This window comes from Scyliorhinus canicula, chromosome 11 (genome assembly GCF_902713615.1).
Source record: "Scyliorhinus canicula chromosome 11, sScyCan1.1, whole genome shotgun sequence".
NCBI classification, from domain to species: domain Eukaryota; kingdom Metazoa; phylum Chordata; class Chondrichthyes; order Carcharhiniformes; family Scyliorhinidae; genus Scyliorhinus; species Scyliorhinus canicula.
This window is the reverse complement of record NC_052156.1, coordinates 104,206,385-104,218,577: the sequence shown is the minus strand read 5'-3', so window position 1 is coordinate 104,218,577 and position 12,193 is coordinate 104,206,385. Positions and strand designations below refer to the sequence as shown.

At 49.2% G+C, this 12,193-nt stretch overlaps 1 protein-coding gene across 7 annotated transcripts in view; it reads right to left on the bottom strand.

Annotated features, from left to right (window-relative positions):
- cep83 (centrosomal protein 83) overlaps positions 1-12,193 on the bottom strand; it is a 126,764-nt gene that overhangs the window by 90,167 nt on the left and 24,404 nt on the right. For all 7 annotated transcript variants that reach the window (XM_038810950.1, XM_038810947.1, XM_038810948.1 and 4 more), the window contains exons 4-5: positions 11,084-11,176; positions 10,842-10,973 (exon numbers count right to left, since the gene is read on the bottom strand). In XM_038810950.1, the coding sequence (XP_038666878.1) occupies positions 10,842-10,973; positions 11,084-11,176 (225 nt within the window). The remainder of the gene's footprint in view (positions 1-10,841; positions 10,974-11,083; positions 11,177-12,193) is intronic.

Sequence of the window (12,193 nt, the reverse complement as noted above, 5' to 3'; positions counted from 1 at the left end):
CGACCGTGCTCAGCAATGGACACAAAACATCCTGCCTGATCGACTCCGGGAGCACAGAGAGCTTCATACACCCTAACACGGTAAGGTGCTGTTCTCTTCCCATACACCCAGTTAACCAAAGAATCTCCCTGGCCTCCGGGTCTCACTCTGCAGAGATCAAGTGGTTCTGCGTAGCTAACCTCACGGTCCAGGGAAGCGAATTAAAACATTTCCGACTCTGTGTCCTTCCTCACCTCTGCGCTGCCACGCTCCTAGGGCAAGACTTCCAATGCAACCTCCAGAGCTTAACCTTTAAATTTGGCGACCCTATAACCCCCCTCACTGTCTGCAGCCTCGCGACCCTCAAGGTCGACCCGCCTTCCCTTTTTGCGAACCTCACCCCAGATTGCAAACCCATCGTCACCAGGAGCAGACAGTACAGTGCCCAGGACCGGACCTTCATTAGGTCGGAAGTCCAGCGGCTACTGAAAGAAGGTATTATCGAGGCTAGCAACAGCCCCTGGAGAGCTCAAGTAGTTGTTGTAAAGACCGGGGAGAAGCACAGGATAGTCATCGATTATAGTCAGACCATCAACAGGTATATGCAGCTCGACGCGTACCCTCTCCCCCGCATATCTGATTTGGTCAATCAGATTGTACAATACAAGGTCTTTTCCACGGTGGACCTCAAATCCGCCTACCACCAGCTCCCCATCCGCCCAGACGACCGCAAATGCACTGCATTTGAAGCAGATGGGCGGCTCTACCACTTCCCTTCGGTGTCACAAATGGAGTCTCGGTCTTTCAACGGGAGATGGACCGAATGGTTGACCGGTACGGTTTGCAGGCCACGTTTCCGTACCTCGACAAAGTCACCATCTGTGGCCACGACCAGCAGGACGACAATACCAACCTCCAATAATTCCTCCATACTGCAAAAATCCTTAATCTCACCTGCAACAAGGACAAATGCATGTCGAGCACCGACCGTCTAGCCATCCTCGGCTACGTAGTGCATGATGGAGTTATAGGCCCAGATCCCGAACACATGCGCCCCCTCATGGAGTTTCCCCTCCCCCACTGCTCCAAGGCCCTGAAACGCTGCCTGGGATTTTTTTTCATATTACGCCCAGTGGGTCCCCAATTATGCGGACAAGGCCCACCCACTAATCCAATCCACGATTTTACCCTGTCGGCAGAGGCACGTCAGGCCTTCAGCCGCATAAAAGCGGACATCGCAAAGGCCACGATGCAAGCAATCGACAAATCCCTTCCATTCCAAGTCGAGAGCGACGCGTCCGACGTAGCTCTGGCGGCCACCCTCAACCAAGCGGGCAGGCCCATGGCCTTCTTCTCATGCACCCTCCATGCTTCAGAAATACGCAATTCCTCCGTTGAAAAGGAGGCCCAGGCCATAGTAGAAGCTGTGCAACAGTGGAGGCATTACCTGGCCGGCAGGAGATTCACGCTCCTCACTGACCAACAGTCAGTTGCTTTCATGTTTGATAATGCACAGCGGGGCAAGATAAAGAACGATAAGATCTTACGGTGGAGGATTGAGCTCTCCACCTACAACTATGAGATCTTGTATCGTCCCGGGAAGCTAAACGAGTCTCCTGATGCCCTATCCCGCAGCACATATGCCAACGCACAAGTGGACTGACTCCGGGCCCTCCATGAGGACCTCTTCCACCCGGGGGGTAACTCGATTCTTTCATTTTATCAAGACCTGCAACCTGCCCTACTCCATCGAGGATGCCAGGACCGCCACCAGGAACTGCCACATCTGCACGGAGTGCAAGCCGCACTTCTCCATGCCAGAGAAAGCGCACCTGGTAAAGGCTTCCCGTACCTTTGAACGCCTCAGCGTGGATTTCAAAGGGCCCCTCCAACCCACTGACCACAACACGTACTTCCTGAACGTGATTGACGAGTACTCCCGGTTCCCATTCGCCATCCCCAGCCCCGACATGACCGCAGCCACCGTCATAAAAGCCCTCCACAGTATCTTTACACTGTTCGGTTTCCCCGCCTACATACACAGCGATAGGGGGGTCCTCCTTCATGAGCGACGAACTGCGTCAATTCCTGGTCAGCAAGGGCATTGCCTTGAGCAGGACGACCAGTTATAACCCCCGGGGAAACGGGCAAGTAGAACGGAACGGTCTGGACGATCGTCCTACTGGCCCTGCGGTCCAGAAATCTCCCAGTCTCCCGCTGGCAGGAGGTCCTCCCCGATGCACTCCACTCCATCCGATCACTGCTGTGTACCATGACAAACGAAACACCTCATGAACGTCTCCTTGTCTTCCCTAGGATGTTCTCCTCCGGGACCTCGCTCCCAACCTGGCAGGCAGCTCCCGGACCCATCCTGCTCCGCAAACACGTGCGGGCGCACAAGTCGGACCCATTGGTCGAGAGGGTCCACTGAGAGGGACGACCAGGCCCCCGATCGACTAATTGCTTCATTTTGACATGTACGTAAATACTGTAAATAGTTGTGACATGTAACAAGGCAGAACACTGTACCACCGACAGGTACCACCATAATCTCAACCTCTACCACTGTATAATGCAAGACTACCACCCCCGCCGGACTCTTTTTTTAAACAGGGGTTGAATGTGGTAGTCGATATTAGGGGTATTACGGTACCCAGGTTGAGGCTGTAAGACCATTGGTGTGGGAGGTACCTGAGACAGCAAGATCATTGGTGAAGCCTGCCTGCTGGTTCCACCCAGTAAGGCCGAGTATAAGAGTCTGTGTCTCCCCAGCTGCTGCATTCTGTACCTGCGCTGCTGGAGGAAACATCTAGTCCAATAAAGCCTTCAATTGTCATCCAATCTCGCTTCTGGAGTCATTGATCGAGCATCAGTGAGGAAACCAGAGCACCGGAAGGAAACCCACGCAGTCCGGGGAGAACGTGCAGACGCCGCACAGAGTGACCCAAGCCAGGAATCGAACCTGGGACCCTGGAGCTGTGAAGAAACTGTGCTACCGAGCTACCCATGTCACTGGCATACAAGAACCTAAATGTTGGAAATAAACTTCCTTACTGTACAAATGCATCTCAGTCCATTGAAAATCTGACAAACTTGCTTGTTTTTTGGTTAGGCAGATGGGAATATCTATATAAGATTCGGGACTGATTCAATTTTGTAGATGGTAAACTTAAATTGTAAAGTGCATCTGTGTTCCATTTTCAGAGATCTAAAAATCAAAAGTTAATGACACGAGTAACATTGTATTTTTTTGCAATCCTAAGTAACTGAAGATCGGTAAAAAGCTGTCATGGGAATATCACTTTAAGAGAGGTTTGTCTGCTCAAGTGGCTGCAGTGATGTCAGAGTGTGTGTGGAGCTGAGCTGTGGCGCTGCTTTTTACTTTCATTTTGAGAAAAAGCTTGGGTGTGTCTGTGTTTTTAGTTTTGTTTTAGTGTTGGAGTTGCAGCCATCCAAAGAAGGTGTAATTTCGACCTCTCTGCCATCTAAAGACTATCTCTAGATCATTTGGTGAATTCAGAGTGATAACTGCTCTCAGTGGAGAATCTAAACCTGATGTGCTTCTGTAAAAAGGGTTTTTGTCTTATGGGTGTTAAAAGGAAAGTTTAAGGATTACTTAAGAGTGTTGTATTCTTTGGGGGTTGTATTTTAATTGTTGGTTGCTAAGATGTTCACTGTATCTTTTAAAAAGGTTAACTGACTTCATAGAATAAACATTGTTTTGCTTTAAAAAATACTTTTAGATTTCTGCTGCACCACACCTGTAGAGTGGGCCGTGTGCTCCCCATACCACAATCTAGTAAAGGTCGTGGGTCAGGTGATCTCCATGATATACTTTAGAGTTCTCTAAACCCTGGCCCATAACAAAGTGTATAAACATACATGTATGAATACACAGATTTGAACAGCTATCACTATTAACCAACAGTTATTTAGCCACGTTTAGAAGTATAGCATGGCTATTGCATAAATGGAATTTTTCTGCTACCTTTGGGAAAAATGTCATGCAACAAACTTAATGTTCAGTTTAGAGAGGTCACGGCTAGCTATCCACCAAGGTCATGGTCTCGCTATCTACCGAGGTCATGGTCTAGCTATTTACAGAGATCATGGTATCGCTATCCACCGAGGTAACGGTCTCGCTATCCACCAAAGTCACATTCTCACTATCCACCGAGGTCATGGTCTCGCTATTTAGTGAGGTTATGGTCTTGCAATCCACCGCGGTCATGGTCTCGCTATCTTCCGAGATCATGGTCTCGCTATCTACCAAGGTCGTGTTCTCGCTATTTACTAAGGTTATGGTCTCGCTATCTACCGAGGCCACGGTCGAGCTATTTACTAAGGTCACGGTCTCGCTATCCACCGAGGTCACGGTCTCGCTATTTACCGAGGTCATGGTCTCTCTATTTACCGAGGTCATGGTCTCGCTATTTAATGAGGTCATGGTCTAGCTATTTACCGAGATCATGGTCTCAATATTTACTGCGGTCATGGTCTGGCTATTTATGAGGTCATGGTCTCGCTATCTACCGAGGTCATGGTCTCCCTATCTACTGAGGTCATGGTCTGTCTATCTACCGAGGTCATGGTCTCGCTATCTACCGAGGTCATGGTCTCTCTATCTATCGAGGTCATGGTATCGCTATCTACCAAGGTCATGGACTCGCTATCTACCAAGCTCAGGTCTCGCTATTTACAGAGGTCATGGTCTCGCAATCCACCGAGGTCATGGTCTTGCAATGCACCAAGGTCATGGTCTAGCTATCTAACGAGGTCATGGTCTCGCTATCTACCAAGATCATGGTCTCGCTATCTACCAAGGTCATAGGTCTCGCTATCTTCCGAGATCATAGTCGAGCTATCTACCGAGGTCACGTTCTCACTATCCTCCAAGGTCATGGTCTAGGGTACTAGGGTTCAGAGGAGCAGAATAGCTGAATTGGGTGGGGAGAATAAGGAATCCAGAGAGGCTGTGGTCATGGGGATTCTGACAAATTTAATGACAAAACCTTAAATTCATTTTCTTCTTTCATTTCCCACTGGGCAGCTGGCCAGATTAACAGAGTCCAGTAACAGCAAGGTTTGGAGGAGCTCAAAGATGAGATTGCTGATCTTGGCAGGGAGGAAAGGCCTCAAATGGCAAAAAGACTGAAGGCATCCTTCAGGGCTGGGTGTGGAGAGGGAGGAGGTGAGAGATGGGAGTTGGTGAAGCACTCCTGCTCATCACTGCCACAAAGAGTGCTGCAAAATGCACTAACCTGCCAGAGGCCGCAGTTCTCAGCTCTATTCCATTGCTGGTGTTTCCTAAACCCAGGAAAACCCAGAGGCAGCTGTGAAATAGCCTCCCTCTTCAAGACCGGACATCAGCACACCACACAACATACACTGGCAGGAGCTTTTGGTATCAGTGTTTATGTTTTCTGCTAGTTTTCTTTCATAGTTCATCTTAGCTCTTTTTGATATTATTTTTAGTCGTCTTTTGCTGAACCTTAAAGTTTTCCCAATCCTCCAGCTACCACTAGCTTTTGCAGTATGGTATACACTCGTTTTTGCCTTTATGCCTTCCTTGACTTCCTTGTTTAGTCATGGAATTTTACAGTCCTTTTACAATTCCGCTTCCTCTCAGGAATGTGCTTTAATTGAGTGGTATTTAATATATCGCTGAACATCCACCAACTGCTCCTCAACTGTTCTACCCTCAATTATCTATCCCCAGTCTACTTGGGCCACCTCTTTCCTCAGGCTTGCATAATTATCTCTGCCCAATGCTAAAACTCTAGTACGGTACGCTGGGTGCGATTCTCTGGAAAGATTTCTAAGTGTAGTAGTGAGTGGGAACTGCCGCGAGTTTCCCGCCAATCGGCCCAGCAAGGCCGGCAACACTAGTCGACATTAATTGGTCCACTTAACAAGGCTCCACGAGCTTCTTGCCGCAAATGAAGGCACGCCATCCGATTTGCCGGGCCACACTCGCCAGCCCCCTGCTAACAAGGTCGAGCAGCACTTGCACAGCCAGGCCCACACAGCTCGCAGCCATGGCACCGAGAATACCGGCCCCCAAGATTCAGGGATGCAGAACGGGGAGGTTCTTCGGTGCGATGGAGGCCAGGAGTGATGACCTGTTCCCAGAGGGTGAGGCACAGGGCAACCAGTGTCACCTGGGACGAGGGGGCGGCCGCTGCAAGTTCGGGATGTGTGACCCGGCAGACTGGCCTCCGGTGTCCTAAGAAGATCAATGACCTACACAGGGCAGCATGGGGAGAGTTGACACCAACGACCACCCCCACTCCCGAGACCTTTCCGCTGCCACACAGGCGCCCCCCCCCCCCCCCAACCCTCCACACAGCCCCCAATCACCCCTTAATCCCCCAACTCTTCCTACATAACCCACCTCCGACCACTGTGAACCACATGTGTGGCTAATCATGCCCTCTCTGTGTGCCCGCAGGAGAAGCTCTCCCACAATCGTCAGGAGAGGGCCCAGACTGGCAGGGCCCAGACTGACATACGGATCCTCATCATCTTCGAGGAATGGGCCCTGGTGGTGACGTGGGTGGCCGAGGACAGAGTGGTCACCAATGCAGAGGTTGACGGAAGCCGTAGATGTGAGGATCCACCGGGCCCCACCCAGAAGGCCTGTCAAACGCCAGTTGTTATTGCCGTACTGACTGACCCATTTCTCCCACTGACCCCATGTCCATTCCCCCGCAAGTCCTCCAACCGACGGTGCCAGCCCATCCCGGGTGGCCCCCTCTCCTGCCTCCTAGGAGAACACCTCAGAGGAGAGTTCCAAGGAAGCCACGATCGACGTGTCACAGCTGTCATCCACACCCTTCACCAGCGCAGAGACACACCCCTTGCTGGAAAATGTTAGCTGTCAGGGTTCTGGGGGACGATCTGGTGAGCACCTCACAGCTGCTGATGCACATCAGGTGGAGGCAGGAACCTCCAGGCGAGACAGCACTCGGGGTTTTGCTGGACCCCAGGACCCAGCTGGGTCTCAGCCTGATACTGAGACTCTGATACAGGGTTACCCCGAATTGAAGGTGATGTGAGGGTGCAACCGGGACAGTAAGAGGGAGGTGTCAGCGCCATACCAGCAGGTCCATAGCCAATTGGAGGAGCCCCAGAGGCAATGGGTTCAGGAGATGGCGTCGGCAATGCGTGGCACTGAGGCCAACACTGCTAGGGTGACAACTGGAGTGGAGAGCCTGGTGAACGATGTCGGCAGCATGGATGAACGTGTCCAAGGCATCGCGCAGTCGGTGACGGGCATGGCTGACGATCTCGGCAGAACGTCCGACTCACTGGGGGATGTGACCCAGTACCAGGCTGACCTTGATCTGCTGCAGGACATGTCCCACTCGCATATGAGAATGGCCGATGTACTGCGGAGTTTGTCCCAGTCACAGGTGGGCATTGCCGAGGCACTGCATAGCATGTCCCAATCGCTGAGGAGTATCACCGAGAGCACTGACACCTTGGTGCAGACATCGGGGAGCCGCCAGGGCTGGCAGAGCCAGATGACGTAGGGGTATCCGGGGCTCGAACCAGCTGTCCCTCCGTCCAGAGGTGAAGCCCAGGGCCCTATTGGCGCCAAGCGGGAAGAGAGGGCGCTGGGTGCCAACCCTGACCCCCGTCCCATGGAGTGAGGATGGTGGCCACCAGTTCCCCGGGTTCCACCCTTCTGGTGAGGCCAGCACACGGGATAGGGCGGCACGGCTGTCCATGTGCCATCAACAAGTGTGCTGGGGCCTTCCGACCCCAGAGGACACCGACCAGAGGCATTGAAGGCCACGGGGCGAGGTAAACAGCTGGCTGCTGCCACCTCAAATGTCCATCCTGGGGAGACACCTAGATGTAGCGGCATAGCTCGGAAGGTTAAGCACGTTGATGATCACTGATCATCAGGAGAAGAGGGTGTGGGGGTGGTAGGTAGGGTGTAAGGGGGAGTGGAGCAGCATCATCGGAAGAGTGGGGAATTGTTGGACGCCTGTGACACATTAAAAACAATTGAGCACTACCAGTATAACAACTCTATCACTTTCCTCCGCAATGCGGGCCAACCTCCAAACCTTTGGCCCATCTCTCCAGACATTTCCCTCTCCCAGGCACTCCATCTGCAGATGGGTGTGAGCGAGCATTCAGCAGACAGGCAGGGGTCAGACTGTGGCATAGATTTAGGAGCACCGGCACTCGGCTCTCTGTGCATTATCATCACCCCCGTGCCCTCGACAGTGACCCGTAGATGATGCCGACACAGTCCCAGCGCCCTGGAGTGATGTGACACAGATCCTGGGAGGGTGGGTGGGTAAGGTATCGATGATGGACCAGGCCACGTCCTATGTGAAGCGGGCGAGTACGAGGGCCTCCCGTGACCTTCGGGCTTGCCGGGCTTTCACCGCTGCCGTCTGTCCTGTAGCCTCCAGGCAATCCTCCAATTCCTCTCTGAGACCCGTCCTCCAGCCCCTGCTGGTCCAGTGCCGCCTCATCATCCTTGTCCTCCTTCTCGGGGTGGCCACATGTTTCTCATCCCCAACCTCCAGCTCGTCACTCCGCTGCTGTACCAGGTTGTGGAGGACACAGCAGACCACCACAAAGCAGGTGCCCCTCCGGGCGGTGTACTGGAGTGCACCACCGGAGCAGTCGAGGCATTGGAACCGCATTATGAGCAGACCGATACACTACCCAACAACAGCCCAGGTGGCCACATAGGCCTTGTCGTATCTGGTCTCTGGCCTCCGTGCTAGCCAGGTCCTCAGCGCGTGCCCATCCTGGGGTGGTTCTGGAAGATGCCAGGAAGAACCGGCTACCCCACGATATAGCTGTCCTGGACACTCCCTGGGATGTGTGCACCTACATGTATGATCTTCATTTGGTGGTCATACACGAGCTGCATGTGGAGGGAATGGAACCCCTTCCTGTTAACGTAGGGCACTCCCAGATGGCCCTGTGAACGCAAGGCGACATGCGTGCAGTATATCAGCCCCTGGACATGGGGCATTCCCGGCAATGGTGGAGAATCTTATGATTGGGCACCTTGCTGGGCTTTGTCCATGTCAAAGTTGATATAGCTTTCCGCCCGGGCAAACATTTGCTCGTTTAAAGTTCTTGTGACCACTAAATGAGCTAAATGATCTGTTTGAGCTGCTCGCAGAAAAATACTTTTCACTGTACTTTGGTACACGTGACAATAAACAAATCCATCCAAATATAAAGATAAATATAAAAAGGGAAAATATTTATAGATTAGAGAGCTGCAACCTTATAAAAATAGTTGAGTCTGTTAAACAATAACCCTCCATTTTCTTGCATGTCACAAGGAAAGGGGAGAGAAAACAGGGAATTAGTAGGGAAAATGCTGGAATCTATAATAAAGGATGTGATAAGCAGACAGTTGGACAATCTAAATCTGGTTGGGCATAGTCAGCATGGGTTTATGAACGGGGTAGCGAACCTCTTGGAGCTTTGTGAGGCTATTACTAACAAAATTAACAATGGAGTCGATGCATGTCGCAAAGTAAACGTATCTGAGATTGGAGGCAATCTACTGTCATGGATTTCGGATTGGCGAACAGACAGAAAACAGAACAGGAATAACCAGGTTATTCTCAGGTTGTCAGGCTGTGGCTAGTTGGGTAATGCAAGGATAGTACTTGGGTCCCAGCTGTTCATAATATATATCAATGATTTGGATGTGAGGATCAAATGTAATATTTGCACCGTGGCGCGCTGGTTAGCACTGCTGCCTCATGGCACCAAGGACCCAGCTTCAATCCTGGTGCCGGGTCACTGTCCGTGTGGAGTTTGCACCCACAACCCAAAGATGTGCAGGATTGGCCATGCTAAATTGGGAAAATTAATTAATTAATTAAATAAATAAATAGAGATTGGGCAAACTGAGCCTACATTCTCAAGAGTTTTGAAGAATGAGAGATGGCCTCATTGAAACCTACTAAATACTTAAAGGAATAGACAGGGTAGATGCAGGCAAACCAAAAGAGAAAATGCCAGCATGTCTGGCAGCATCTGTAGGGAGATAAAAGAGCTAACATTTTGAGTCCAGATGACCCTTTGTCAAAGCTGGATGCAGGCAAGATATTTCCCTTGTTTGGAGAGTCCAGAACCAGGGGCCGAGATGAGAAGGACCGATATGAGGAGAAATTTCTTTACACATGTGGCTGTGAATCTTTGGAACTCTCTACCCCAGAGGGCTGTGGAATCTCAGTCATTGAGTATGTTTGAGGTAGAGAGTGATAGATATCTGATTAACATACATAAAGGGTTATGGGGATAATGTGTTAAAGCATTGACCTGCCCGATCAGCCAGTATCATATTTAATGGCTGAGCAGGCAAAACGGGCTGAATGGTCTACTCCTGTTCCTAAGTAATAATAATCTTTTATTGTCACAAGTATGAAGTTACTGTAAAAAGCCTCTAGTCGCCACATTCCGGCACCTGTTCAGGTAAGCTGTTACGGGAATTGAACCCACTGCTGGCCTTGTTTTGCATCACATACCAGTATGTGCTGAGGCTTATTAAGTTATTAAGGGGAGAAACAGCTGCTCACAGATAGATAGCCCTGTAATAAATCCTTCTCTGCTTGTCATAACAAAGGAGAATCTAAAAGGGAAGAGTTTAATAAAAACACACAGAACTATTCATGCAGGTAATTGATATTGAGGAAAAAGCATGGGAAACTTTCAGCAGTCAGGAATAGAATTCAGTGGCTGAATCCTGGAGTATCAACGCATCCTACAGGATCAACATGATCGGCATTCACAATCGGACCTGAAGCAAACTAAATGACCGAGCAAAGGAGGAATTCATAATCGAACTATTCATGCAGAAGATTTACCTCAGCTTCAAACCGGATCATCTTCTCATCCAAGAGTTGCTTGTACTCTTCCTTTTGATGCTCAAGCTCTGAATTTAGGAAAGTGTATTCGTAACGCAATTTATTGTATTCTGCTCTGTATCTTTCAGCTTCCTAAAACATTGAAAGATCTCGAGTTTTATACATTAATCAAAGAAACAAATCATTTCAGTAATTCCAACAAAATTTCTGATAATAAATGGGCTTCTTCTCTTCATTCCCACCTCCTCCTGTTTCCTGAAGCGTTCTCTCATAGGTGCCTCTAACTCTTGTTGGATTTGCGCTTTTAGTAGTTCCAGCTTTTGGGGTGATAATATCTGCCAACAATGAGAGTGAACAAAGAAAAGATGATCAAATTAAGAAAAAAATCATATTAAAAAAAAAAAGAATTGTTCTGCTCAATACCTGCCTCTTCTGCTTAAAAACCTGCCAGGTGTGTATTTACAGCATTCTTTTGGTTAAGTTATAATATAATTAGCTCTCTGACAGTCAGTCACAAACGTTATGATTTTATCACCCACTCTTTTTGTTTTCCAGCCAAATTTCTGAAACTCCTTGGAGAAATCAAAATCTTTACTCTCAAGCAGACAGTAGAGCAATTTACACAGAGGTAGGGTATCTTCAAGGCTCCTAAATTACATACTGAATAGTTCACAAGTTTGTCATTCAATCCATGAGAATGGTTTATGAATTTCACTAAAAAACAGATTCACATACAGTTTTAATCTCGCCACCACTTTTCTTTCCTCATATAAAGCAGTGAAGTTTTTTTAAACTTTAATTACCAATAAATTTAGGAGCAGTTAACAGATACATGAGCCAACTGTGACATAGGAAACATTAAGCATCACATAATTTGTCCTGTGGTATAAAGCAGCAAAATAACTATGCCCATTTTAAATTTTTTTGGGAGATGCATAAGTAACTGTTACAAATCTCTTAATATATATATATATATAAACATTTTGTAGCTTCCAAACATTTCCAAGATTTTTGTTTTCTGTACCCTGCCAAACAACAATTCCACGTCTTTCCCACTTGTATGTTCTCAAAGTACCTTTCCTAGAATTGCTGGAGTTCTCTAGCTGTTGGGATTCGCTTTTCTCACTGTCAGCACACCCCCGCCCACAGATTTCCCAGTGACATGTGGTGGCTTAAATGGGTATTCCCATTGACAAGTGACAGGAGTAGAGAATCCCGCCGCCGGCAAATGGCACGCCGCCAAGAAATACATTTCTGGGGGAACGGAGAATCCAGCCCAAATGTTTCTTAAAGAACTTGGGCCGGATTCTCCGTTGCCCGACGCCAAATCGGCAATCGGGCAGAGAATCGAC